The sequence below is a fragment of the Bufo bufo genome, chromosome 11 (genome assembly GCF_905171765.1).
Source record: "Bufo bufo chromosome 11, aBufBuf1.1, whole genome shotgun sequence".
Taxonomy (NCBI): Eukaryota; Metazoa; Chordata; class Amphibia; order Anura; family Bufonidae; genus Bufo; species Bufo bufo.
Window position 1 is genome coordinate 66,569,770 of NC_053399.1, and position 27,377 is coordinate 66,597,146.

Below are 27,377 nucleotides of genomic sequence, written 5' to 3' on the forward strand. Positions count from 1 at the left end.
TTATAAGGGAAAATAATAGCATTCTGAATACAGAATGTTTAGTAAAATAGAGATGTAGGGGTTCGGGTCTGGGTACCAAACATGCTGGTTTTTCTCACATGCGTTCAAAACGCATTAAAACGCTTTCCACTCGCACCCGCATCCTATCCAGCCCTCACACGCGACGCCCGTGTGAAAGAGGCCTTAGATGGACTTAGATAGGGTGCAATTCCTCAGGGAAGATAGGTAAATCTTCCACTCCTCGATAATTCCAAAAAACGAGGCAGCACACCGACATCAAGTGAAACAGGTGGTGACCCTATTTATTCCCAGGCAATATTCCCAGCCTGGGAATAAATAGGGTCACCACCTGTTTCACTTGATGTCGGTGTGCTGCCTCGTTTTTTGGAATTATTAGATAGATAGATATTAGATACTGTAGATGGAACTTCATTCTTCCCGGTCCTGTGATGACAGCAGCTGTGGTGCTGATTCTAGCGGTGAATCAAAGTACTGAGGGATTGGGCTTTAGAAAGGCATTGTACATTAGCAGGCATGCTCAACCTGTGGCTCTCCAGCTGTTGTAAAACTACAACTCCCACAATGCCCTATTGTAGGCTGATAGCTGTAGGCTGTTCAGGCATGCTGGGAGTTGTAGTTTAGCAGCTGGAGGGCCGCAGGTTGAGCATGCCTGAACATTAGGATATAAGTGCGCTGTAAAGCTCTTATTTATTTTCCTATTTTATTTTTTTCACAAGGGGTACACTTTAACCCCTTAAGGACCTTGTCATTTTTCACCTTAAAGACCAGCTATTTTTTGCAAATCTGACGTGTCACTTTATGTGGTAATAACTTTAAAATGCTTTTAGTTATCCAGGCCATTCTGAGAATGTTTTCTCGTCACATATTGTACTTCATGATAGTATTAAAATTGAGTAAAAAAATAATAATTTTTATTTATAAAAAAAATACAAAATTTAACAAAAATTTGAAAAATGTAGCAAATTTCCAAATATCAATTTCTCTACTTTTATAATAGACAGTAATAACTCCAAAATGAGTTATTACTTTACATTCCCATATGTCTACCTCATGTTTAGATCATTTTGTGAATGCCATTTTATTTGTTGTGGATGTTAGAAGGCTTTGGAAGTTTAGAAGCAAATCTTGAAATTTTTCAGAAAATTTCCAAAACCCACTTTTTAAGGACCAGTTCAGGTCTGACGTCACTTTGTGAGGCTTACATAATAGAAACCACCCAGAAATGACCCCATGTTAGAAACTACACCCCTCAAGGTATTCAAAACTGATTTTACAAACTTTGTTAACCCTTTAGGTGTTCCACAAGAATTAATGGAAAATGGAGATTCAATTTCAGAATTTCACTTTTTTGGCAGATTTTCCATTTTAATCATTTTTTTCCACTAACAAATCAAGCCAAACAAAACTTTATTGCCCTGATTCTGTAGTTTACAGAAACACCCCATATGTGGTCGTAAACTGCTGTACGGCCACATGGCAGGGCGCAGAAGGAAAGGAACGCCATATGGTTTTTGGAAGGCAGATTTCACTGGAATAATTTTAAGCTGCCATGTCACATTTAAAGCCCCCCTAGAATAGAAACTCGAAAAAATTACCCCATTTTGGAAAGGTGGCAGTTTTGTTGGTACTGTTTTAGGGTACATATGATTTTTGGTTGCTCTATATTACACTTTTTCTGAGGCACCATTTTTATTTTTTATTATTTACAGTGTTCATCTAACAGGTTAGATCATGTGGTATTTTTCTAGAGCAGGTTGTTACGGACGCGACAATGCCAAATATGACACAAAACTCTTTTTGGTTGTTTGTCTCAGTTTTACATAATAAAGCATTTTTGAAAAAAAAAATATTTTTTTTAGTATCTCCATATTTTGAAAGCCATAGTTTTAAAAAAAGTTTTGAGTGACTGTCTTATGTAGGGTCTCATTTTTTTCAGTATGAGATGACGGTTTGATTGGTACTATTTTAGGGTGCATATGACTTTTTGATCGCTTTGCATTACACTTTTTGTGATGTAAGGTGACATAAAATGGCATTTTTGACACGCTTTTTAAATTAATTTTTACAGTTTCCACCTGAGGGGTTAAGTCAAGTGATATTTTTATAGAGCAGGTTGCTACGGATGCGGTAATTCCTATCATGTATACTAATATGTATACTTTTTTTTTATTTATTTAAGTTTTACACAATATTATGATTTTTGAAACCCAAAAAAAAAATCATGTTTTAGTGTCTCCATAGTCTGAGAGCCATATTTTTTTTTATTTTTTGGGCGATTGTCTTTGTTAGGAGCTCATTTTTTGCAGGATGAGATGATGCTTTGATTGGCACTATTTTGGGGTGTATATGAATTTTTGATCACTTGCTATTACACTTTTTGTGATGTAAGTTGACAAAAATATGGCTTTTGACACAGTTTTTTTTTTTTTTTAAACAAATAAATCATGTTTTAGTGTCTCCATAGTCTGAGAGCTATAGTTGTTTTTATTTTTTAGGCTATTGTCTTAGGTAGGGCCTTTTTTTGTGGGATAAGGTGACGGTTAGATTGGTACTATTTTGGGGGGCATACGCCTTTTTGATCGCTTGGTGTTGCACTTTTAGTGATGTAAGTTGACAAAAAAATAGCTTTTTTAGCACAGTTTTTATTTTTTATTTTTGTGACGGTGTTCACCTGAGGGGTTAAGTCATGTCCTTTTCCCAAAATGTTAACTTTATTTTGGGAAAAGGACGCTTTTTTTTTTTTACTTGAAACTTAAATTTTTTTTCGTCAAACTTTATTTTTTTAAACTTTTTTTTTCACTTTATTATTTGTCCCACTCTGGGACTTCTACATTACAGGGTCTGATTCCTGTTTCAATGCAGCACAATACATCTGTATTGTGCTGTATTGAACTGTTAGTTTATTACACTGTAAGCCGCTAACAGTTGCCTAGGAGACCCAGCCTGTGGGCTGGGCCTCTTAGGCCTCCGTACATGCTGGGCCACAAGCCCTGGAATGGCTTGGGGCTGTCATGGCAACCATTGAGTCCCCGCCACAGCAGCACGTGGACCCGAGGGATGAGGTGAGGGAGCGCAAATCTCCCATATGCCGTGGTCAGCGCTGATCACGGCATATGAGGGGTTAATCCACCAGCATCAGCGTTATCACTGATGCTGGTGGATGCAGCACCGCACACGGGGGGAGGAAGGACAGCAGGACGAGAATGTTGGTCCTGGGGCACTAAGTACCGGCCCTTTAGGACGAGCATTCTCGTCCTGGGAACTTAACGTGTTAAGATATTAAAAGAGAAATCCAGTTTTGGATAGAATATCACTGTTACACCTTAATTCCCCATATAAAGTCTATAAAGATGTTTTACCCATATGTTCTCAGCACTAAGTGCCAGAAGTTTCATACTGTTCTTTCTTGTAGCCCTTATGAATGTCCACTTGTCATGGTTACAGGCCTACAGATGAAAAGATCATTAGACAGATCTTCATATTGACTTTTCCATATCTGCTCGTAAGGCCTCTTTCACACGAACGATACGGATTGTGTCAGGATGCATTCAGTCAATTCATTCTGCAATTGCGTTCAGCGTTTGTTTTTTCCCCGCATGGGTGAGGTCACATGCATGAAAAAAAAAGCCCAGAAGATTTACAAACAACATCTCCTAGCAGCCGTCTGGATGAAGTGCGTTTTTCCCTGTAGCCCCATTCACTTCTATGGGGCCAGGGCTGCATGAAAAACACTGAATATAGAACATGCTGCGATTCTCACGCAACGCAGAACTGATGCATGACAACAACGCTCATGTGCACAGACCCATAGAAATGAATGGGTCAGGATTCAGTGTGGGTTCACTTCACGCACTGCACCTGCGCAGGAAACTAGCTTGTGCGAAAAGGGGTCTTACTATTAAAGCAAGCCTCCATTTTATCCTGTACGTAACAGAGGGAATGCATAGTCAAATTATATGGGGCCCTTACTTGTATTCATTTTGCCATGGATGAGCCGATTTTATGTTCTCTTTGCGTTCACTTGAAATGGCGGCCAGCTGCTCTTTTTTCTAGTCTGAGACAATCTCCCTGCTCTCGGATGGATTAGTGGTGATGACAGGGTTTGTAAGGCTGTCATAGCACAGTGTGCATAGGTTTCTTCGAAGGACTTTTTACCGCAGTCCTAGATCTCTGAATGGCCAATTTGCATACTTATAGCTCAGTGTAGAAAACAGTAGTTATATCACTGTATAACTAGAGGTACTTTGCTTTCCAAGACTAGCAAAGCTGAGGAACAACTCCTATAGGAACTGTAATGGTAGTCATATTGCCAAAAATGTATTTTAAAAGGAATAGATTGTCCAAGGTAAATAAAGATAATTTAAAGATTATTAAGACAGCCCCTGCAATATCTTCAAAAAATATCATACAGTATACTCCCTCTTTACCCCAGCATTGTTGTCCTGCAGCATTCCTTCAGTACTCCAAACAGCAGCGGCAATGGCACATGAGCACTACAGCCAATCCCTCAGTTGTCTACATCAGAGGACAGGGATTGGATATAGTCACACAGTAGTTGGTGATGTGCCTGTCACTGTTCTCTGCTGTAGACTGCTGAGGACAGTAATTGGCTGCAGTGGTCACGTGCCATATCCAGGCATGTCACCTCTGCTGTTTGAAAACAAACAGCAACAGGAATAGCGCGGGAGCAGCACAGACAACGGTGAGAAAGGGGCGAGTATATTATGTATGACAGTGTAGGGGATGTCTGAGATTCTTAATTATCTCACACAACACCTTTAATCTATATGTGCTTTTTGTTGGAGTCTGGTTTGCCCCTGCATCAGAATCTGATCTAATTGCTAATATGTTCAGCAGTTTTGTGCATTCTCTCTGCTTGTGCTCCCTCTTCTGATTATGTGCAGAACTGTCTAAAATTTCATTTTCAGCTTAATGGTTTTATGCATTTGTCTCTCTATGTATTACTGTCTTTGCTCCTCCAGCGACTGTGTGCATTGTCTCTGTATAACTGTACTTTCCTTTTGTGTACCACAATTCCCCGTTCTTTTCCTCTGTTTGGCTGTCTCCTTCCTGTTTTCCTGCCTGTTTCCTCCCTGCCTCTCCGTTTGTGACTGTCTCTTGTTCTTTTCCCTGCAGTCTCTGGACGGATTTGTATTTGCACTAAACCAGGAAGGAAAATTTTTGTACATTTCGGAGACTGTGTCCATCTACCTTGGCTTGTCTCAGGTGAGTGTCCCTCATCTGTCTCTTCACGCTTAGAGCATCACAACCTACCTGTCAAATTCTTTTTATTTATTTATTTTAGCAAAAAATGGGAAGTGCATATGAAACATTACAGTTACCAAGTGCATAAAAGTAATAGTAATTATTTACTGTAATCTGCAACTATGGATCTGTCACCTATGCCACCTATGGCCTTTTTCACACGGGCATCCCGGGTTTGCTCCGGATGCGTCCTGGTGCATTGCGGGAAAACCACACAAGTAGGCATGCAATTGCAGTCAGTTTTGACTGCGATTGCGTTCCGATGTTCAGTTTTTATCGCACGGGTGCAATGCGTTTTGCATGCGCGTCATAAAAAACTCAATGTGGTACCCAGACCCGAACCCGGACTTTTTCACTGAAGCCGGCCTCGTCTTCTTTCTTCATCTTTCAAGACCTGCAAAAGGACCTTAGATGATGTAATCGCTCTCACCACGTGGTGAGCGCAGTGACGTCAGAAATCTTCTATCTTCATTCAGCAGGACCTGCGCTGACGTCACTGCGCTCACCACGTGGTGAGAGCGATTACAGCATCAAAGGTCATTTTGCAGGTCTTGAAAGATGAAGAAAGAAGAAGGTGTCGGCTGCGCGAACAACAGGATGAGGTGAGTTAATTAATTTATTTATTTATCCCTCAAGCCACTTTTTACTTTGCATTCTGTATTAGGAATGCTATTATTTTCCTTTATAACCATGTTATCAGGGAAAATAATACAGTAAATTGACTTTTATCAATTTACTAACATCATCTCCTAGCAACCACACTTGCTTGCGGATGCTTGCGATTTTCACGCATCCCCATTCATTCCTATGGGGCCTGCGTTATGTGAAAAACGCAGAATATAAAACATGCTGCAATTTTCACTCAATGCACAAGTGATGTGTGAAAATCGCCGCTCATCTGAACAGCCCCATTGAAGTCAATGGATCCGGATTCAGTGCAGGTGCAATGCGTTCACCTCACGCATTGCACCCGCGTGGAATTCTCGCCTGTGTGAAAGGGGCCTATGTGTTCTGGGCTGAATTAATATTCATGAGGCTGCAGATTATCATTTTATTAAGTATGGAGCCAGTAAGGTCTGTGGTACGGTTTCCTAAACCTTTTTCCATGGGGAAACCCCAAAGATGAATATTCATATGTTGAACTATGGGTCAGAAAATGAGAATAGCAGGAGTATAATTCAATTACTGCGATTTTACTGACAAGGAAATTTGCTAACTTAAACCTCAGAACAAAATGTGTGTCTGCATGGCATTTACTGGCCTGGCAATAATGGCACTAATGAGTACCAATGCGACCATTGTCTGAAATGAGACTACCCCCTTTAAGAATTGTTGAAGGTTGAACTTGATGGACCTATGTCTTTTTTCAACCCGTGTAACTATGAACAAAAAGTTTGGTCCAGAAAATAACCACTGTCTTATGTAAAACCCCATTGTGGTACTCCTGTGTTTCCACTCAATACGTTTTTACACAGCCCAGTGTTTTGGCCGATCATCTGGAACGAACGTTCATACCAACGCTCATTCCTGATCATTCGCCCATGTAAAGGTGCCACACATAAACCGATGAATGAACGAAATGCTTGTTAGTGCAGACATGGGGATCATTGTTTCGGGGCAGCAGATTGTGCTGTGTGAACCGCTCTCTGCTGTCCAGGAACAATGAATCTGTATGAGGATGAATGATCACAGTAGAGGTGATCGCTGCATGTAACTTCAACGCTTCACCTCCACTGACGAGCAGGCAATTGTCGGGAAGGAATGCTTCCTGTCTGACAATTGTCGGCTCCTTGGTGCTATATAAATGCGCCCTCGGTGTTTTAAGCATTCCGCTTTTTCACATGTGCCTTTATTGTCTCATTATAGACCATGTGCACTTTTTAGCACATTGCTAAGTTCAAAGCTGACGCTGCAATTTTTTTTTTAAAAGATTAGTAATTTCGATTGCTGTCAGAATGTTGTGTTTTCATCTTGCATTTCCATGTATCCATACATACCCATTGTTTTTTACCCTTTGTTCATCACTGTTATATGTCTGTGATTATGTCCTAGTGATGAGCAGCTAGAAGGTGGTGCTGTGGGCTCTACCCCCATTTAACCTTCTGCTTGCTTGGTCTCAGTGGGTTCTTGCTCTTTGCCTGGTGTGACCTGGGAGAGGGCAGCAAAGTGTTAGCCACTTGTCCCTGGTGTCCTATTATTGGCTGTTCCTAGTAAAGCTGTGTGCTGTGGGATCTGACACTGTCACTGCTGTCTGCTCACCTATCCCATTAAATAAGAGTGGGTAGAGAAGTGTCTGTGGTGCATTTTAATATCACTAAAATACCAAAATAGGTCCCACCTGCCTCTCTGCAGTTTATGCAGGAACGAGCATTTATTCACATACAGATTATAGTCAAATATTTGGATGATATTTCAGTCCCTTCTGCCTCTTTGTATTGTCATTTTACATAATTGCCATTTGGTGTTTTTCCATTAACTCTAATGCATTGACACACCATGGAGTGCTCTGGAGTATTGCTCTGAGGAAAAATAAGAACCATCTTCAATTAGGTTGTGTGGAATAGTCTGCCAGTCTGCCACTTTCTGAAAGATGCTTTGTGTGCATAGTAATATGAAGTAATAATGAGCTTCTTGGTAAGGCGCAACAATTGGAGCCTGTGATAAACAGTCATATAAAGTAATGTACCTTATATATATTATATTGTTATTCTTGTGTTTGGTCAGTTTGTTTCTTTAAGGACAAAGCACGTTCTGAACCATCACGACAAATTAGATACTTTCACAGAATAGATAAAAACTCATTTTTCTGTGTTGTACAGATTTGACTGGATCTAATTTTGTTGCATCCTCCTAAATTATTTCCCCAAAATAATCAGCCAATATACAAAAATACTATTCCTATTTGTTGAATGTCATTTTTATGGCATACTTTTATTTCAGCAGTTTCAGCAATTTAGGACCGGGAATATGTAGAAAAATGGTAGTACTCCCTATATATATTGGCATGTATATTGGTTTTGAATCTGATGAAGGGTCCAGTATGGCCCTGAAATACATAATTCCTGCCTATAAAGATTTTCTAATTCTATTCAACTCACTTTGGTCCTTCTGATCCACCGACAGTATTACAATTTTTCTACATATTCCTGGATCTAACGTTCAGCATGACAGCAGCCGCTGTGGTGGTTCTATAGATACGCTCCACAGGGTGCTGTGCCTCCAACACAACCGTTTCAGGGGACCACCCCAACTTCTGGTAACGGCCCCGGTGGTCCTCCCTGTGTGCTTCTCTTTTCTAGTGCATAAATTAAGAACATTTCTTAACATCATTTTTAGTAGCCCATGAAAGTGAAGTTATAATTTGGCAATGTGATGATAAACTAGTTGCATAAGAGCAATGTGATATCTTATAATCTTGCTGTAAAATAGTCAGCAGGTTATAATCCAGAAATATCATAATGGGCATGTTTTATTATAATCCAGCAATATGGTGGGTTATCCAGAAATATGATAGCAGATTAGAATCCAGCAATGTGAGTTTATCGTAATGCAGTAGTGAGATCACGAGTGGAGTATAATCCAGCAATATGCCAATAGTAGACCTATTGACCGACCGAGTGACCACTGAAACAGTGTTACTTTAGAAGTTCCTTTTCTTTCTGAGTAAAGCCTCTTTTCATCCATACTGCTCAATGACACCTTCAGTAGGCAATATTTAAAGGGGGTATGTGTGCCTCTGTTCCCCTGCTTACCACCGCGGTCCCGGGCGCCGTGCTCAGCGGTGATCTGTGGCCAGAGCTTCCCATTCACCGCTGCAGCTCTGGGCTCTGTTTGTGTAGGTGCTGTGGTTCTGAGGATACGCTCCACAGTTTCATCTCAGCCCTGGCAAGCGTGCTTGCTGGTGTTTTTTTGCAGCACTTGTACCTGTGCCGCCTGCCCTGACCTCTTGCCTGTCTGAGTACGCCTCTGCCTCAACCTTCGGTCCTGCACTTGGTAACGACTCCGCCTGCCTGACTACGCCTGTACTTCTGGTACCTTTCTCAGGTACCTCCTGGTCTGCCTGGACCAGCTGCCTCGTGTACCTATCTTCCTCAAGAGGTAGCGACCTGGTGTTCCCCTTGGGAAAGTCTATCCCCACCATCAGGGGTATTGTGAAGAATCGAGGGGTTCACAACAACCTTAGAGGAGGTAGGACACGTGACACAGTGGGTTCACAGCCGCTGGTTCGTGACACATTACTTATTATTATACACTGATTCTAAAGCCTGGCAGCTTTTTGTGCCACATGTGACTGGGGGTTTGTAAAATCCGATTTAATGGCATTATATTAGCTACAAATTTGCAAATATACTTTGCAAATTTAGCTTTAGTGACAGTGTGCATTCATAATTGTGCTGGTCAGCACTGGAAATAGACAAGATGCCTAACAATTCTCACTACATGAAGTAACTGGGCAGTATTTAGTACTAAAAAGAACACAGAATAATCAGAGCATACCTTACCTTCATTGTGAGCAGCGAGCGTTTCAGTAGACACAGAAGTTGGATGTTACGCTGCTAACAGCGGCATTGCCACTCACCATCTGTGTTGATTCCTCACAGAGGTCAGACATCCATGCCCACTGGTCGCTTGTGAAGAGCGGAAGCTGACTGGAAAGGCGACGACCATGTTGCAGCTGGTATTCCACTACTGCCCTCTGCTGCTCACAAAGCCTGGCCAACATGTGGAACATGGAGTTCCAGCGCGTGTTCACGACACACAACAGTCGGTGAGCTGGCAATTGCAAGCGCTGCTGCAGCGTTGCCAGACCGGCGGCAGCTGTAGATAACTTTTATGAATGGGCACACACGTGAACGCACCTTCACCAGAGTAGCTCAGGCAAATTGGGGTAGGTTTTGAGAAACTGCTGAACCACTAATTTGAACATGTGGGCTAGGCATGGGATGTGTGTGAGCTTGCCGAGCTCCAAAGCCGCCACCAAGTTACGGCCATTATCAGACAAAAGTATGCCTGGTTGTAGGTTAAGTGGCGAGAGCCACAGCTTAGTCTGGTCCTTTATACCCTGCCACAGCTCTGCGGCGGTGTGCTGTTTTTCACCTAAGCAAATTAGTTTCAGCGCGGCCTGTTGCTGCTGCCCCACTGCAGTGCTACACTGCTTACAGCTACTGACTGATGGCTGACTGGTGCTGCAAGATGAGAATTCAGAGGTAGAAGTGGAGGAGGAGGATGAGGAGAAGGGGGGTTGCAGCCACTAATGTAGGTGGTGGCAGAAATCCTGATGGAAGTAGGGCCCGCAATCTTTGGCGTCGGTAGCACCTGTGCCATCCCAGGGTACGACTGGCTCCCAGCCTACACAACGTTCACCCAGTGTGCCATAAGGGAAATGTAGCGTCCCTGGCCAAAAGCACTTGTCCATGTGTCAGTTGTTAAGTGGACCTTCCCAATAACTGCGTTGGTCAGGGCATGGGTGATGTTACAGGACACATGCTGGTGTAAGGCGGGGACAGCACACCGGGAAAGATAGTGGCGGCTGGGGACTGAGTAACAAGGGACGGCTGCCGCCATCAGGCTGCGGAAAGCCTCAGTGTCTACAAGCCAAAATGGCAACATTTCCAGGGCCAGCAATTTGGAAAGGTGCACATTTATTGCTATGGCCTGTGGGTGGGTGGCTGGGTATTTGCGCTTTTGTTCAAAGGCCTGGGGTATGGACATATGTACGCTGCACTGAGACACAGAAGTGAATGTGCTAGCTGATGGAGCTTGCGAAGGTGCAGGTGCAGGGCGGGAGGCATCCGGGCCTGCGTCTTGGACAGGGGATTGGCCAGCACGTAACACAGGGGAAGAGGAGGCAGTGGTGTGACCCGCAGACACTGATTGTGAACCCAGGCGTTTGGCCCACCTATTAGGGTGCTTTGATACCATGTGGCGGATCATGCTGGTGGTGGTCAGGTTGCTAGTGTTCACGCCCCTGCTCATTTTGGTACGGCACAGGTTGCAAATGACAATTCTTTTATCGTCATCACTTTCCTCAAAAAAGCGCCAGACTGCGGAACACCTACCCCTTGGCAAGGAAGATTGCCGCAAAGGGGTGCTCTGGGGAACAGTTGTGGGCCTGTTTTGTGTGGCCCGCCTTCTCCCTTTTGACCACCCCACTGCCTCTTCCAGCCTGTTGCAGTGCTGGGGATCCCTCCCCCTCTGTTCTACTGTCCTCGCTCAGTTTGCCACCTTCCCAGGTCGGGTCAGTGATTTCATCGTTCACCACCTCCTCTTCCACTTCCTCATTCTGGTCAGCCTCCTGACTTATTAAGAACCTCACTTATTGACAACTGTGTCTCATCCTCATTATCAACCTCTTGAGACACTAATTGCCGTTTACTTATTGGCAACTGTGTCTCATGATCATCATCCACCTCATAAAACACTAATTGCCATTCCCCACCGTCATCTTCTTCTGACTGTGGATGCTCAAGAGTTTGGGAATCAGTGCACAAGATCTCCTCATGTCCCTCTTCAAGCGTGCTTGGCGAGAGACCCAAATCAAGAAATGGCGATAAAAAGAGCTCCTCGGAATATCCGAGTGTGGGATCATTTGTTTACCAAGATTCTCTATGGTGGGAGGAAGGAGGATCAGGGTGATGATTCTGTTGACCCGATTCTTGGCTACTGAGACTGGACTTTGTGAAAGACAGGGTGGTGCTTAACCGACTGGAAACATTATCTGCTGCAATCCAAACAACCACCTAGTCGCGCTGGTGTGACTTTGAGAGTGGTGTCCTTTCCCCTCTGCAAACTGGGACATGAAGCTAGGTATCCTGGATGAGTGTGTTCATGTGCTCTGGCAGCAGGCACAGTTTCACCACGCCCAGGGCCACAGCCTCTGCGTGCACCATCTGCAGCACGGCCACTTCCCTGTCCCTTACTGCTCGCCTTGAGCATAATAAAGGGTATATATGCTTGCAAGTATGTCACACGTACAATAGCGCATGTTTTATAAGTGTTTGCGCAAATAAATTACAAATAGTGTAATATAGAGCAACCAAAAATCATATGTACCCTAAAATAGTACCAACAAAACTGCCACCTTATCCCGTAGTTTCGAAAATGGGGTCTTTTTTGGAGTTTCTACTCTAGGGGTGCATCAGGGGGTCTTCAAATGTGACATAGCAGCTTAAAATGATCCCATTGAAATCTGCCTTCCAGAAACCATATGGCGTTCCTTTCCTACTGCGCAATGCCGTGTGCCCATACAGCAGTTTACGACCACATATGGGGTGTTTCTGTAAACTACTGAATCAGGGCAATAAATATTGAGTTTTGTTTGTCTGTTAACCTTTGCTTTGTTAGTGGAAAAAAAATATTAAAATGGAAAATCTGCCAAAAAAGTGAAATTCTGAAATTCCATTTCCATTTTCCATTAATTCTTGTGGAACACCTAAAGGGTTGATAAAGTTTGTAAAATCAGTTTTGAATACCTCGAGGGGTGTAACTTTTAAAATGGTGTCATTTTTGGGTGGTTTCTATTATGTAAGCCTCACAAAGTGACTTCAGACCTGAACTGGTCCTTAAAAAGTGGGTTTTGGAAATTTTCTGAAACATTTCAAGATTTGCTTCTAAACTTCTAAGGCCTCTTTCAGACGGGCATTGCGGGAAAAGGTGCGGGTACGTTGCGGGAACATGCGCGATTTTTCCGCACGAGTGCAAAACATTGTAATTCGTTTTGCACACGCGTGAAAAAAATCGTGCATGTTTGGTACCCGAACTTCTTCACAGAAGTTCGGGCTTGGGATCGGTGTTCTGTAGATTGTATTATTTACCCTTATAACATGGTTATAAGGGAAAATAATAGCATTCTGAATACAGAATGCATAGTAAAAAAAAATATAATAATTTAACTCACCTTAATCCACTTGATCGCGCAGCTGGCATCTCTTCTGACTTCTTTCTTTGCTCTGTGCAGGAACAGGACCTGTGGTGTCGTCACTCCGGTTATCACATGGTCCGTCACATGATTTTTTACCATGGTGACGGACCATGTGATGACCGGAGTGACGTCACCATAGGTCCTGTTCCTGCAGAGAGCAAAGACAGAAGTCAGAAGAGATGCTGGCTGCGCGATCAAGTGGATTAAGGTAAGTTAATTTTTTTTTTTTTTTTTTAACCCCTCCAGCATTATTTTACTATGCATTCTGTATTCAGAATGCTATCATTTTCCCTTATAACCATGTTATAAGGGAAAATAATAAAGATCGTTTCCCCATCCCGATCGTCTCCTAGCAACCGTGCGTGAAAATCACACCGCATCCGCACTTGCTTGCGGATGCTTGCTATTTTCACGCAGCCCCATTCACTTCTATGGGGCCTGTGTTACGTGAAAAACGCATAAAATAGAGCATTCTGCCATTTTCACACAACGCACAAGTGATGCTTGAAAATCACCGCTCATGTGAACAGCCCCATAGAAATGAATGGGTCGGGATTCAGTGCGGGTGCAATGCGTTCACCTCACGCATCGCATCCGCGCGGAATACTCGCCCGTGTGAAAGGGGCCTAAGCCTTCTAACGTCCCAAAAAAGAAAATGGCATTCACAAATGATCCAAACATGAAGTAGACATATGGGGAATGTAAAGTAATAACTATTTTTGGAGGTATTTATCTATTATAAAAGTAGAGAAATTGAAATTAGCAAATTCGCAAATTTTATCACTGTCATGAAGTACAATATGTGAGGAGAAAACATTCTCAGTATGGCCTGAATAAGTAAAAGAGTTTTAAAGTTATTACCACAGATTTGCAAAATATGGCCTGGGCACGGATGTGGAAACTGGCCCGGGGTTGAAAGGGTTAAAAGGACTTTTGGGTCTCTAACACCTTTCAACACTAAACCCTATCTAAAAAAAAACACAATTCCTGTCCCTGCACTCTCTGTCCCTTCTGCTGCAGCTCGCCCTGACTAAGACTGAGCCGAACCACGTGTCATTGGGTGCTATAAAAGCACACGATGATGCATTCCGGCCAGCCAATCACTGTAATGCCAGCAGCCAACATGGCTACGGCATTACAGTGAGTGTCAGTACTTCCCCGCACGTTTATTGGCTGCGTAGCAGCCACCAAATGTGCGGGGAGGAGACTCGGCCGGCATGCTCGCCCAACACTACTACAGAATTGTCAATGCAGCTACGGACTACGATACAAACTGTAATAGGATAAGTACAAGATAAATAATCCAATATATGTAGATTTATTCTGTATGGTAACTATAAAATGTTGTTTAAAGGTGAACTGACTCTTAACTCCGCATAATTGTAAGTGATGTTGTTCTGTAGGAACTCCAAATTTGTACAGAATGAACTAGGGTCATTTAGGCAGGCATAGTAGTGAAAGTCCATTAGTGTGATGGTCAGTAATAAAGGAGTCCATTAGTCTCTAGAGAATGGGTAATATGGTTGTCCTTCTAAGTGATGCACTGCACTTTTGGAAAAACAGTCAAACCGGGTGAAGGAGGACAGAGTATGGAATCAATAATGTGTGTAGGAAAAGCTTGCACTCAAGATTTAAAAACGAGTATATTGGTGGCTGAATATGGTAGAGATGGGGCTACACATGTACTTAATATACAGCATGTATACACATGGTTATGTGCAACTGAAAACTGGTTTATATACATGCATGAAAAATAGTAGGGCTCACCCTATAAACAAGGAATGAGGTTAGCAGAGCTGAATTTGTCATTCAGTTGTCGCTGCAATGTTTCTGAGCTTTGCTTCTTAAATAACTGGTATTTACCTGCAGTTCTATCCCTCCCTACATTCAACATACTGTTAGTACCCAAAAAAATGTTCCTGGTACATATGCTGATTACTTCCATAGACTGATAGGCCCCAATAGATGCATCCACTGGGCTGGTGCACTTTGTAATAATTTTGGGTTTTGCCTGTGCCACACTGATGTTCTTTTCCATTCAGCCACATATCAGAAGAAATAAATGTGTACTGCATGGTATAAGTTTTTCTTTTAATGTATACTTCTAATCACCTGTATATAGTTTTATAAGTCAGATGCATATATAGATAGCATTTACAAATGCAGGTTCAATACAATACTGTGCTGTATAGATTAACGTAGCTTTTCTATACTTTGTGTGATGGCACAGGTCATATTGTCATATATCTTCTATATGAAAGAATCTTCATATAAAAGAGAGGATAAAAAAAATATAAAAATTATATTATCCTTCAGGCGGACATAAAAAAACGCCTCTAAGTTCTTTTTATCAAGTATCTTAATTTGATTTGTGCAAGCAGTGAAACAAAGGGACAATTGTATATGCAAAAATATATAATCGTTTATTATAAAAACAAAGAATATAAAATCAATACAATTGCAAAACAAATGATGAAGTTACAAGTAACACCCAAAATGTACCACACGGTGGTGTTAACACAACCCTATCTGATCAGCACAGTATGATTTATTGATTTATGACAACCAGTGTCATATTTTTAACAAACGGACTCATATACCAAGAGAAACTTAGGATCTTCTCTTATCAAACAGGCTATAACAATAAAACACGGATTATACAGGAAAATAACTGTTATCCCTTAACTCTGTTTTCCTATGACCAATCAAAAATATATGATATTAATATGATAAAATATTCAGCTCGGCAATCAGACTAAGGGCTCATTCAGACGGCCGTATGCTGTCCGCAAAAATACTGAATGCTATCCGTTTTTTTGCGGATCCGCAAAAATAATGAAACATGTCCTATACTTGTCCGTGAAAATCAGGACATGGCCCCATTGAAGTCTATGGGTCCGCAAAAATACTGAATGCTATCCGTTTTTTTGCAGATCCGTTTTTTTGCGGATCCGCAAAAAAACGGATAGCATTCAGTATTTTTGCGGACAGCATACGGCCGTCTGAATGAGCCCTAAGGAAAATAACTTTCCAAGGGTTTAGTCCTCTTTTCAAATAATGTCAGATCTTCCATTAACAATATGCATCTTTGCTAAGAGAATAATCAGCATTATGGAGGCACCTAACACTATATATTCCCACAGTATGGGAACTCTTGGCTATATACCGAGAGAAATATCTTATTAATATCACGAGTAGTAAAGAAAATATACGTTACCGGGTCAAAGGTAGACAGAGTTCAGATGGGACCAGTTCTGAAGAACTTTCCTAGTAATCCAAGAAGAATAATCCAAGTTTCTTCTGGTAAAGTTTTCTTTTTGATTGAATGAATGGATGGATGGATGGATGGATGGATGGATGGATGGATCAATGGATATATGGATCTTTATGGCTTTTTTGGATCTCTGGATCTATGGCTCTCTCTTGCTACTCCACACACAAGTAATTATTCCCCCCCTTATCTAAGAATCATCCCCTTTAGATTAGGGATTCCCAATCAGGTAAGGTGGGTGTAGTCGCATGCTAATAACACCATGATGTCATATCAACTCCTAATATGGTATAGAACAAATAATGAAATAATATAATATTGTCCATATGCCTCCAGATGGCACTGCGGTATTGTAGATGAACATCAAAACTTTTAAGCATTAAAATTAAATATCTAATAATATGTTCTCATGACCTCCTTGACCTATTTAAATATAAATCATTGAGGAAGGTCTTTTCCTGACACTTTTAATTACCTATATCCCGGACTTGTTGGAGTTGGCTGTCTTCTCCTATCTTTTTTGAAATATAGGTTGACTTGATGAAAATTTTATATAACGGCTTTCATGCTTGGCATTGGAACTTGTACATTTCACTTATCTACATCCATGAATAACTATTGTTTTGAAATAACATTTACTCTTGCTCATAAATCCAATTAACATAAACTTTCTTCAATGTTTCTGTACCATCTACAATACCTTCTAAATAATAAATACATGGTATAACATATATATAAATCAATACATTGTTACACATAGATAACACATTATATGAATTATTGATTAACATATGTTGTAATCTAAATATACCATACAGAGATATATATAATATAATTATGAATATATAAATTAAACCTCATACAGCAGGTGTGCCTCAAGGATATGAATCCTTATCAAGTCATTGCCTATCTATGAAGTAACCTTGTTCCCTCCAGACAGACATGTCTTAGGAAGTTGGTTTACTCCTCTAGATAGTCCCATATCATATATAATAGAACTTTGGTTCAGGCTGATTTTATTCTTAAAGGCAATGAGATGAGCATACATTTTGATTATAATGTCATTAGATAATATTGTATACGTATGAAAATGCACAACAATATATACAGTGAAAAGTGGAGGAATAGACATGTCAGTTGAACATCATGCAGCGTGCAGTGTTTTATAGTAAGTGACAGTGGTCAACTAGATTATTGCTGTAAGAGCTATGAGGGCCGTCCATCAGACTAATAGTGGGAAAGATAATAAAGCAGTCCCATAGTCTGGGTATCAGCTTCACGCCCAGATGCAAATCGAGCCTGCCTGTCAGTGCATTGGCATTTCTCTGTAATTGAGACATGTGTGTTTTCCTTGTTGAACAGATGGCAGAGCGTGTGTGCTCAGGGAGCTTGCTAAACTATTGCTGCCTTCCCTGGGCCAGCACAGAACCAGCTCCTGGGTCTCCGCCACAGGCAGAGGCTCATGTGCCAAGAGACCATATGCCCAAAGAAAGCCTTGTACTTTCAGGGAATTGACACATCTGGAATATCTAGGTGGGTGACATAGTTTCTAAGCCGCCAGGAAGCTATTCTTTTTTCTAACCAGTGGAGGAAAGATTGTTGGGTTAATACTTACCCGTTCCTTGCTATGCGTGCGCTGCCATCTCCATTACACTGCAGCCTGTTTGAGTGCAGCCGATACGGTGACATCGTCGTGAGTGAGGGACGGGTAAGTGTTAAAGGGAATCTGTTACCCCAATTAAGGACTATTATCTGCAGTAATACATGAGTGGTACTGCAAATATGGAGTCCAGATGACACTTTTTTACTTTTTTGCTGCCCCAGTTCTCCCACTACCATCGCTCAGAGCTGCTTTGAAACACATTGTCAGGACTGCTGTGCATGCCCCATGAGTCCTCTCCATTATGTTACAACAGCACATTGGGGGAACAGGGGGCAGTAGGAAAATAAAAAGAAGTGATCTGGACTTCTTATCTGCAGTTTTATGCTTGTATAGTGTAGATAATAGTCCAAAATCGGGTGACAGATTCCCTTTAGCCTATTGATCTTTCTTCCACAGTATAAAAGAAAAAAAACAATTTTTATTAAAAGCCTGGAGAACACCTTTAAGTTTGGACATTATAATGTACTTGTTTTCTACCTTATGCAAAATCAGTTCACTATGCTAAGAATATTACCATGGTAGTAATTCTCCTCATGGAGTGCATGAAGTTTAGTGAATGTCCTGCCAGTATCTAAGTATCATTGACATACAGTAGATCACTGAGGGTTTATAGATGTAGACTCCCTACCCAAATGATGTCTTGATAATTTATATTAGTGACATGTATGCATGTTCTTCAATTTCTTCAATTTTCGTCAGGTCAGATTATAATTAGTAAATCTTATCCATTTTAATTGTAAAACTTATGTATGTGTGAACCAGATTTATTGGATATTACATTAGCTATAGCTGAATACATGGTAGTAATTACAGCAGTATTGTAGATGGATGCATATGATTACTGCATATTCTTTTATATTGCAACAGTTTACATTACATGTATGGATAACAGTTTTATATAATACGCTACACTCTATACTCACAATTGTAATTAGTATATTTTAGATATATTGGGACAGATTTACAGATACTAAGTACAATGTTAGACTAAACAGTCTAAAAATGTACCAGATTTATCACAGTGGTTGATGCCGGATCTTAAATCTGGTGCATCTTTAGACTATCTAGACTTAGTTTATACCACCCATTAGTTTGCGCAAAATTCTGGCACTATTTTGGTACATCTTACACCATGCCTACTTTCCACTAAGTCATGTAATTGCTTACCTCATGTATAGGGTGGGCCATTTATATGGATACACCTTAATAAAATGGGGATGGTTGGTGATATTAACTTCCTGTTTGTGGCACATTAGTATATGTGAGGGGGGAAACTTTTCAAGATGGGTGGTGACCATGGTGGCCATTTTGAAGTTGGCCATTTTGAATCCAACTTTTGTTTTTTCAACAGGAAGAGGGTCATGTGACACATCAAACTTATTCGGAATTTCACAAGAAACACAATGGTGTGCTTGGTTTTAACGTAACTTTATTCTTTCATGAGTTATTTACAAGTTTCTGAACACTTATAATATGTGTTCAATGTGCTGCCCATTGTGTTGGATTGTCAATGCAACCCTCTTCTCCCACTCTTCACACACTGATAGAAACACCGCAGGAGAAATGCTAGCACAGGCTTCCTGTATCCGTAGTTTCAGGTGCTGCACATCTCGTATCTTCACAGCATAGACAATTGCCTTCAGATGATACGAGATGTGCAGCACCTGAAACTACGGCTATTGGAAGCCTGTGCTAGCATTTCTCCTGCAGTGTTGCTATCAGTGTGTGAAGAGTGGGAGAAGAGGGTTGCATTGACAATCCAACACAATGGGCAGCACATTGAACACATTTTTTAAGTGGTCAGAAACTTGTAAATAACTCATGAAAGAATAAAGTTACGTTAAAACCAAGCACACCATTGTTTTTCGTGTGAAATTCCCAATAAGTTTGATGTGTCACATGACCCTCTTCCTATTGAAAAAACGAAAGTTGGATTCAAAATGGCCGACTTCAAAATGGCCGCCATGGTCACCACCCATCTTGAAAAGTTTCCCCCCTCACATATACTAATGTGCCACAAAAAGGAAGTTAATATCACCAACCATTCCCATTTTATTAAGGTGTATCCATATAAATGGCCCACCCTGTACATCTTCCCTGAGCGTATTGGTGCCCTCCTGACCATGTAAGAAAATCTGGTTTGTTTGTATTCTGTATGTAGCATTTCCTGTTGCTGTGTCCAACCAAACCCGTGATGCACTTCTCCTTCCTCCAGTACAACCCCTAACAATGGCCAACTCGTTCATAGCTCCTCCACACAACGACACAGACACTCCCCTATCACTGGCTCATATATATATATATATATATATATATATATAACATCACAGGAAATAAGAAAGAGCTACAGCCCAGAATAATAGATAGGAGCAATAAGGGTAAAGAAATACATTACAAAATTACAGCTACAGTACCTTCATAAATGATTATGTTGACAAAAACTGGAGCATACCTTTAATAAGTATGGAATATAGGGCATGTGTCCTAATTCTATAGCAAATCTAAATCAAAATATTGGTGATTGCCAATTCTAGTAGGCTATTATGGATGGGTATGCTAATAGTGACATGTTTTTGTATGTTTTAAATTTAACACCACAGTGTCCTGCATATTGCTAATTAAAGGGATTTTCTGCTTTGGGTAGTCAATGTCAATGGGGACAAAACTGAACTGAAGGGAATGAAGTGCACCAGAATTCATTTCATTTTGTTTCATTGCGTTCCCATGACGCACACAAAAGTGCTGCAAGCAGCGTTTTTGAGTGCATCCTGGGATGCGGAGAAAGACGGATCCGTCATGAGTCACAATGTAAGTCAATGGTGACGGATCAGTTTTCTCTGACACAAAAGAAAACGGATCCGTCATGGCTATTTTAGAGATAATACAACATAACGGATGCAGACGGTTGTATTGTCATGATGGAAGCGTTTTTGTCCATCCATGACGAATCCAACAAAAACACAGATGTGAAAGTAGCCTAATAAACACAACTGAGAGGCAAGTTTTACTTATGCTAGTTGAAGTCTATGCTATACTGTGTTGTATGCAGGGTGGATAAAAATCGATGATTTTTAAAAAAAAAAAGTCAAATAATCAGATTTTTTTTATTTAAATCAGATTTTTTTTATTTAAATCAGATTTTTTTTTATATATAAAATGCTTTTTGAGGAAAATATATTACCATCCAAAGGTTATTCCATCATGAAATAAAGAGTCGTTTTTTAATTATGTAGAATAACGCTGTATATGTTTAATTTTTTTGGTAAATAAATCCCATTAATCCATTCACAATGTCATGCTCTTCCAGAGGTTTTTGTAAGATTATTGGGCAGTTTCTCCGCCTACAAGATATTATCACAGATGCTTGGTTTACTTTTGCAGTTCTCAAAACTGAATTTGACTCAGCAGAGATCACATGCCTCTTCTTCACAGCAAAAAAGACCTTAATCCTGACTTCTACAAACCTATGAATGCAGAATCAACCTAATCAAACTAATATGAAAAGTTGTTATTCTAAAAATCTTCATCTACTTGCATATTATAAGTTATACCAGCAAGAATTAGTCTTTATGTAGAAAACTATGATTTTAATCAAATCCATCCTGGTTGTAGGCTATTCAAAGAATTAGGACTAGTATACTGTATGGTTCTGCATTTATAATTATGTGATCATTTGTTCTGTGCCCTACAATCACAAGACATTTGGTACACGAATATGCAGGAATTACCTTCCCCAGTTGATATACAGAACATAGGGTGCTGTAGATGGAATCTTTCACTGAAATCTTGGCCTATGATCTGCAGTAATACAGGAGTGTATTAGTGCAGCTGATACAGAGTTCAGATCACTATTTTTTATTTTCTCATTGCTCCCAAATCCCTTTCTGTCAGTGTTTGAAGCTGTGCTGAAATATATTGTGAGGACTGCCTTGCATGCGCACATGAGTCCTCTCTATTATGTTAGTGCAGCACAGCAGTCCGGACTGTGTATTTCAGCACACATACCCGTAGTAACACTTTGTAAGGCTGAAAAAAGACATCCGTCCATCCAGTTCAGCCTGTTATCCTGCAAGTTGAGCCATACCTTTAAAGGGTGACTTTACTTTCAGTAAACTTTTGATATTTTATAAGGACATATCAAAAGTTTTGATCAGTGGAGGTTTGAGTGCTGAGATCCCCGCCGATCTCTAAACAAGTGGGGTGAAGCATGTGCATAGCGTGCTCCCTCTCCTTGCTGGACGAGATGGGCCAAAAGACTTTCTATTAAGTCCATCTTGCTTCCTGTATTGCAGCAAGGAGAGAGAACGAGCTAAGCGAGTGCTTCTCTCCCCTCGTTCTAAATATGTGTAGGGGTCTCAGTGCTCAGACTAAACTTTTGATGTGTCCCATGACAGATGAAAAGATTACTGAAAGTACAGCGACTCTTTCAGAGCTGACAATGGGGGAACAAGGGGCAGGAGAAAAAAAAATGGTGATCTTGACTCCTTCTCCGAAGTGCTACCATGTATTACTGCCGATAATGGTCCAGAATTCTGGTGACATATTCCCTTTAAGGGGGTAAAAACTGCTGATCTGAGGACAGAGATGAAAGTTATTAAGAAAATAATTAGTGTTGAACGAATCAAAGTGCAACAAATTTATTTTGATACAAATTTCAGAAAAAATTAAATTCCCCATGAAGCCAAATTTCCTCGCAAATTGTCGCCGTTCCCCGGTGTTTTGAGGACCTTCCAGGGTATTCTGAAAGATGGGCTTAAATGCCCTGAACTTTACATTTTACATGCTGGTAAGAATAGTAATAGCAGAAAGGTCTCATATTTTGAAGCCGAGTCTTGAATGGGTTTTCTGACATTTTTGAGTTGATGACCTATACTCTGGATAGGTCATCAGTATCTGATCAGTGGGGGTCCAACTCTTGGAACCCCCACCCATTAGGTGTTTGAGAAGGCAATGGTGCTCGTAGTAGCGCCGTGGCCTTCTCGTAGCTCAGCTTAGGCCACGTGACGTAACGTTTATTGTTCACATGGCCTAGGTGCCAATTGAAGTGAATGGGGCTGAGATGCGATACCAAGCACGGCTGCTATCAAATGGATGGTCCTCTGCTTGGTAAGCACGGAGAAGGCCGCAGCGCTACAGTGAGTGTAAGTACCTTCTCAAACAGCTGATTGGTGGGGAGTCCTAGGTGTCAGACCCACACTGATCAGATACTGATGACCTAGCTGGAAGATAATCTGGAAAACCCATTTAAGGGCTCAGAACTGTTGATGATATTCTAAAAGTGGAGGGAAGCAGTCTGGTAAGGATGGCCATCTCCACATCATGGAAGGGAAAGTGATTGGAAGGGATTCACTTAATCAATAAACGGTATTCCATAATATCTAGTGCTTTTAGCGAATTGATTTAAAACCATTAAAATATACAGAGAATAAGAAATATTATCATAGTTTCCACCGGATTTTGTGTTTTAATGAACAACGTAAGCTGTAGTAAATGTAGTAGGAATTGTGTGGATGCATTTTCAGACTAGCAGGAAAGTGTTTTAGTTATTCCTTTTTTTTAGTAAAATACAATACAGCAGCTTAGCAGAGTGCAGAAGAAGTGATGAGCAGAGATTTGAGTAGGAGAGAGGAAATTGTAAGATCCAGGAAGAGGGGCGTAGAATTCCCAGGACACAATTCACTGGCTGTATTATCAGCGAGCCATGTTCAGATGTCTCACTACGCATCCGACAAGGGCATTCTGAAAAGCAAATAGGGGACCAGACGAGAAAATTGATTTCTCAGGAGCTGGAAGTCTCCCCTCCCCTCTAGGAAAGCCAGGCACATGGCCACCAATGGCTGGGAGCTGTCCAAGTGCTGAAGAGAGATAATGCCAGGGATCCCTGGGGAATCTTATCACTCGGCGCAGGGCCTGACTTTTAGAGTCAAGCTTCCCATGTTTCCATTGCTTAAGGGTGGAGACAGGTATATATGTAGTATAAACACAACTATGGGAGGGTAATTGCTGGCCAGGGGAACTTAACCCCTTCATTTAATTGATGCAAAGTAAATTACAATTAAGTACATTTGCAAAATGAAGAAGTCAAACTCTCTGTTTAATTTATTCCCTGGCAGTGAAATCTTGTATCACTAGAGTAAGGGTTTGTACTACAACTAGGAGCTTTATTATTTTGCATAGAAACATTCACACCAGATAATAACCTTTATGGCTATGGGAAAATAAAAGCTTTGACACATATTGTAAGTATTGGAAGAGGCACAAGCTTCCTATCATCGCCCTTCCTAAATGCCGTCCCTGCTAGCCCCCACTCTCTGGGCTCTTCTTCATCCTCGCTTGATAAATGAGCACATACTGGTAGCAGTAATTCATATTTCATCTCTGTGACACCCACTGATCATTGGTGTTAGTTAGGGAGGCTAATATTAAAGATGTCAACAGGAAGCTGCCTTCTTCATCAATGTGTGTACAGTGCTGACAAATACTGTGCATCGCCTAACTCGTGGTATTAACCCGTTCAGCACCATAGCTTAATAACTATACTGCATTTTATTCTAAGTGGTATCTATAGGAAATGTTTTTATGCATTCATTACCATTTTGCTTTTATGTGTCACAGTTCTCACAGGAAAATTATTTTCCTTTAAATTTAAAAATGTAAAAGACAAATCTATTGCTTTGAAAGACAGGTACTATTGCAGAATGACCACAATGTATAAATTATTTAGACGCATGTTAAATATTTAAATTGCATCATCCCAATTTTGGTCAGAACCTAAAGCTTTGCACAGTATCTCTCTTATATAGTGCTGGCATATTTTGCTGCGCTTCACAGACATCACTACCTGCTTTCCCCAATTGGGGTTTTCACTCTAAGTTCCCTATCAGTATGTCTTTGGCGTGTGGGAGGAAACCAGAGAACCTGGAGGAAACCCACACAGACACGGGGAGAACATACATATCAAATTAAAGATACAGTAGGCGATCTTATAGTCCGAGGGTTAATTCTAATTTCTGATTCAAAGCATTTTACATGTCAGCATATTTATTAAGCTTGCAATAATCGTATATTTCTGTTCGTAATCAAGGAGCTGTGTTGTACAACAGTGTCACCAGTCAGGCCTGGTTTTAATGGTAGTTTGTGCAATAATAATCAGGAGTATTTGTAGTAAGCTAGGATGGGGACTGTGGGGAACTAGCATAAATAGGGCTGTACATGTTGGACATTCTCAGACTGTTAAAGGATATTTTTTTTAGCATTGGTCCCCATTCCTCCCATGTGTTCTGCTCCTTATGCCCTCTGCCCTTCTACATTCTGTAATTTAGTTCTCTGGTCCCTTTCGCCCTGAGCAGCACCTCCCGCCTGCTTCATGAATGATGTGCTAATCCATTCTCTGCCTCAGACAAATGTATCGACCCGCTCTAAACAGACCGCAGGGCTCACACTGAAATGAAAAGCTCAGCTGCACACATTCAATGGCAAATGCAGCAGCTTTCCTCCCACCTCTCTATCGCTATGCTCCCTTGCCTCCTGTCATCATTCCTTCACCTTCTATCAACTCTTGTGCACCTACTGTCACCACCCTTCACCTTCTGCCATTGCTTACTTCTGTTTTGGTCTCCTCCTCATATAATCTGGTCACACCTGCGTCACCTCTCTCCACCTATGGTAAGAGATTATTCACCTTTCATTGTCATTTTACAACCTTCTAACTCTTTGTCTCCTTTCATTAACCTTTTGTGACACTCTAATTTTCCTTTCATGTCACAGTACTTTCTGAATCAACATGTCTTTTTGTCTGCTTTCGAGAATTGAACAGATCATCGCTAACAAACGTTCATAGTAACACTTGTTAGCGATGATCTGGTGGTGTAAATGCACCATCGATTACCCAATGATGCGATGGCATTAGCTATTGCTCCCCATACTCTGGAGGAGATCGGTGTATGTAAATGCAGAGGTCTCCTCCGCTAGCAATCAGCAGATTGACAGGAAGGAATGCTTCCTTCCCGAAAATCTGCTTTTACATCGTCCCTTGTAAAGGGACCTTTACACAATCTGGGTACCACAAAAAAGCTAATTTATTAGAAAATGTGCTGGTTAAAATAGAAGCCATTTTCAACCCACCGGTATGCCTTATTACAGTAGTCACTAAGGGCCCTTAGGCTATGCTGACTAGTCTGTGTACTGCAGGGTGATGCATAGAGGAGCAGGAGCTCAGCTCTCTTATGGTAGCCAAACTTTTGTTCAAATGGCTGGAATCATCAGAACTACTGAGTCTGGCTGTTTTATCCCTTAGATCAGTGTTTCCCAACCAGTGTGCCTCCAGCTGTTGCAAAACTACACCTCCCAGCATTCCCGCACAGCCAAAGGCTTTCCGGGCATGCTGGGAGTTGTAGTTTTGCAACAGCTGGAGGCACACTGGTTGGGAAACACTGCCTTAGATGACACTAGTGCCCATGGTATTCCACTGTCCAGGGCTCCCCGTGTCACCCATTGTCCATTGTGCTCATGGGGTGCCAAAGTATTTACAAGTCTTTACATGGCTGGCAGGCATTCATTGAAGGTCCCCAGATCTACCTTAAATGTATGACTAGGCTAGAGGCACGGCCTATTAGATTGCCTGTCAGTTTGCTACTGACAGCATAGTACACTGTACAACTTAAAGGCTATTTACACCTTTGGGGACACTTGTTTTTTTTAATTATTGCACTGTACTCATTTTGAGCTAAAGATATTTTTTTAACCAGGTCTTTATTAAAAATTCAAAGCCCTTTTCTCTGTACAGGGTTGAGTTTCTCCAGTATTAGGATCAGAATTTTCACTCTGTGCCATCAGGCAGCTCACCTGAGGGGTTCCTTATCTCTGATCTTATAAACACTCATTATAGCTTAATTCTTATTTTACTGATACAAATGTGGCTTAAAGGGAACCTGTCACCAGTTTTATGGTGTCCTAACTAAGGGCAACATAAATGAGTGACTGATTCTCTTAGCACAATGCTGGGTCACTTTCTTTAATTGACCCAGTCAATCTGCCAACATCTTGTATTGAAAAGATCCAGCTGATAATGATGAGTCATGAATATTTATGAGCTCCTGACTCTCCCCGCCCACCTGCTGCTGAATGACAGTTTGTTTCCATAGGAATCAGCAGCAGGTGGGCAGGGGAGTGGCTATAGCTCTGAATTATATATACGCTGGACTCAATGACATCACGATGGACTCAAATCAGCTCAT

The 27,377-nt window shown here is 41.1% G+C and overlaps 1 protein-coding gene across 1 annotated transcript in view; it reads left to right on the top strand.

Moving 5' to 3' along the window:
• Nucleotides 1-27,377, top strand: part of NPAS3 (neuronal PAS domain protein 3) — a 695,623-nt gene that overhangs the window by 454,136 nt on the left and 214,110 nt on the right. The window contains exon 5 of the mRNA XM_040412178.1: nt 5,158-5,247. Within this exon, the coding sequence (XP_040268112.1) occupies nt 5,158-5,247 (90 nt within the window). The remainder of the gene's footprint in view (nt 1-5,157; nt 5,248-27,377) is intronic.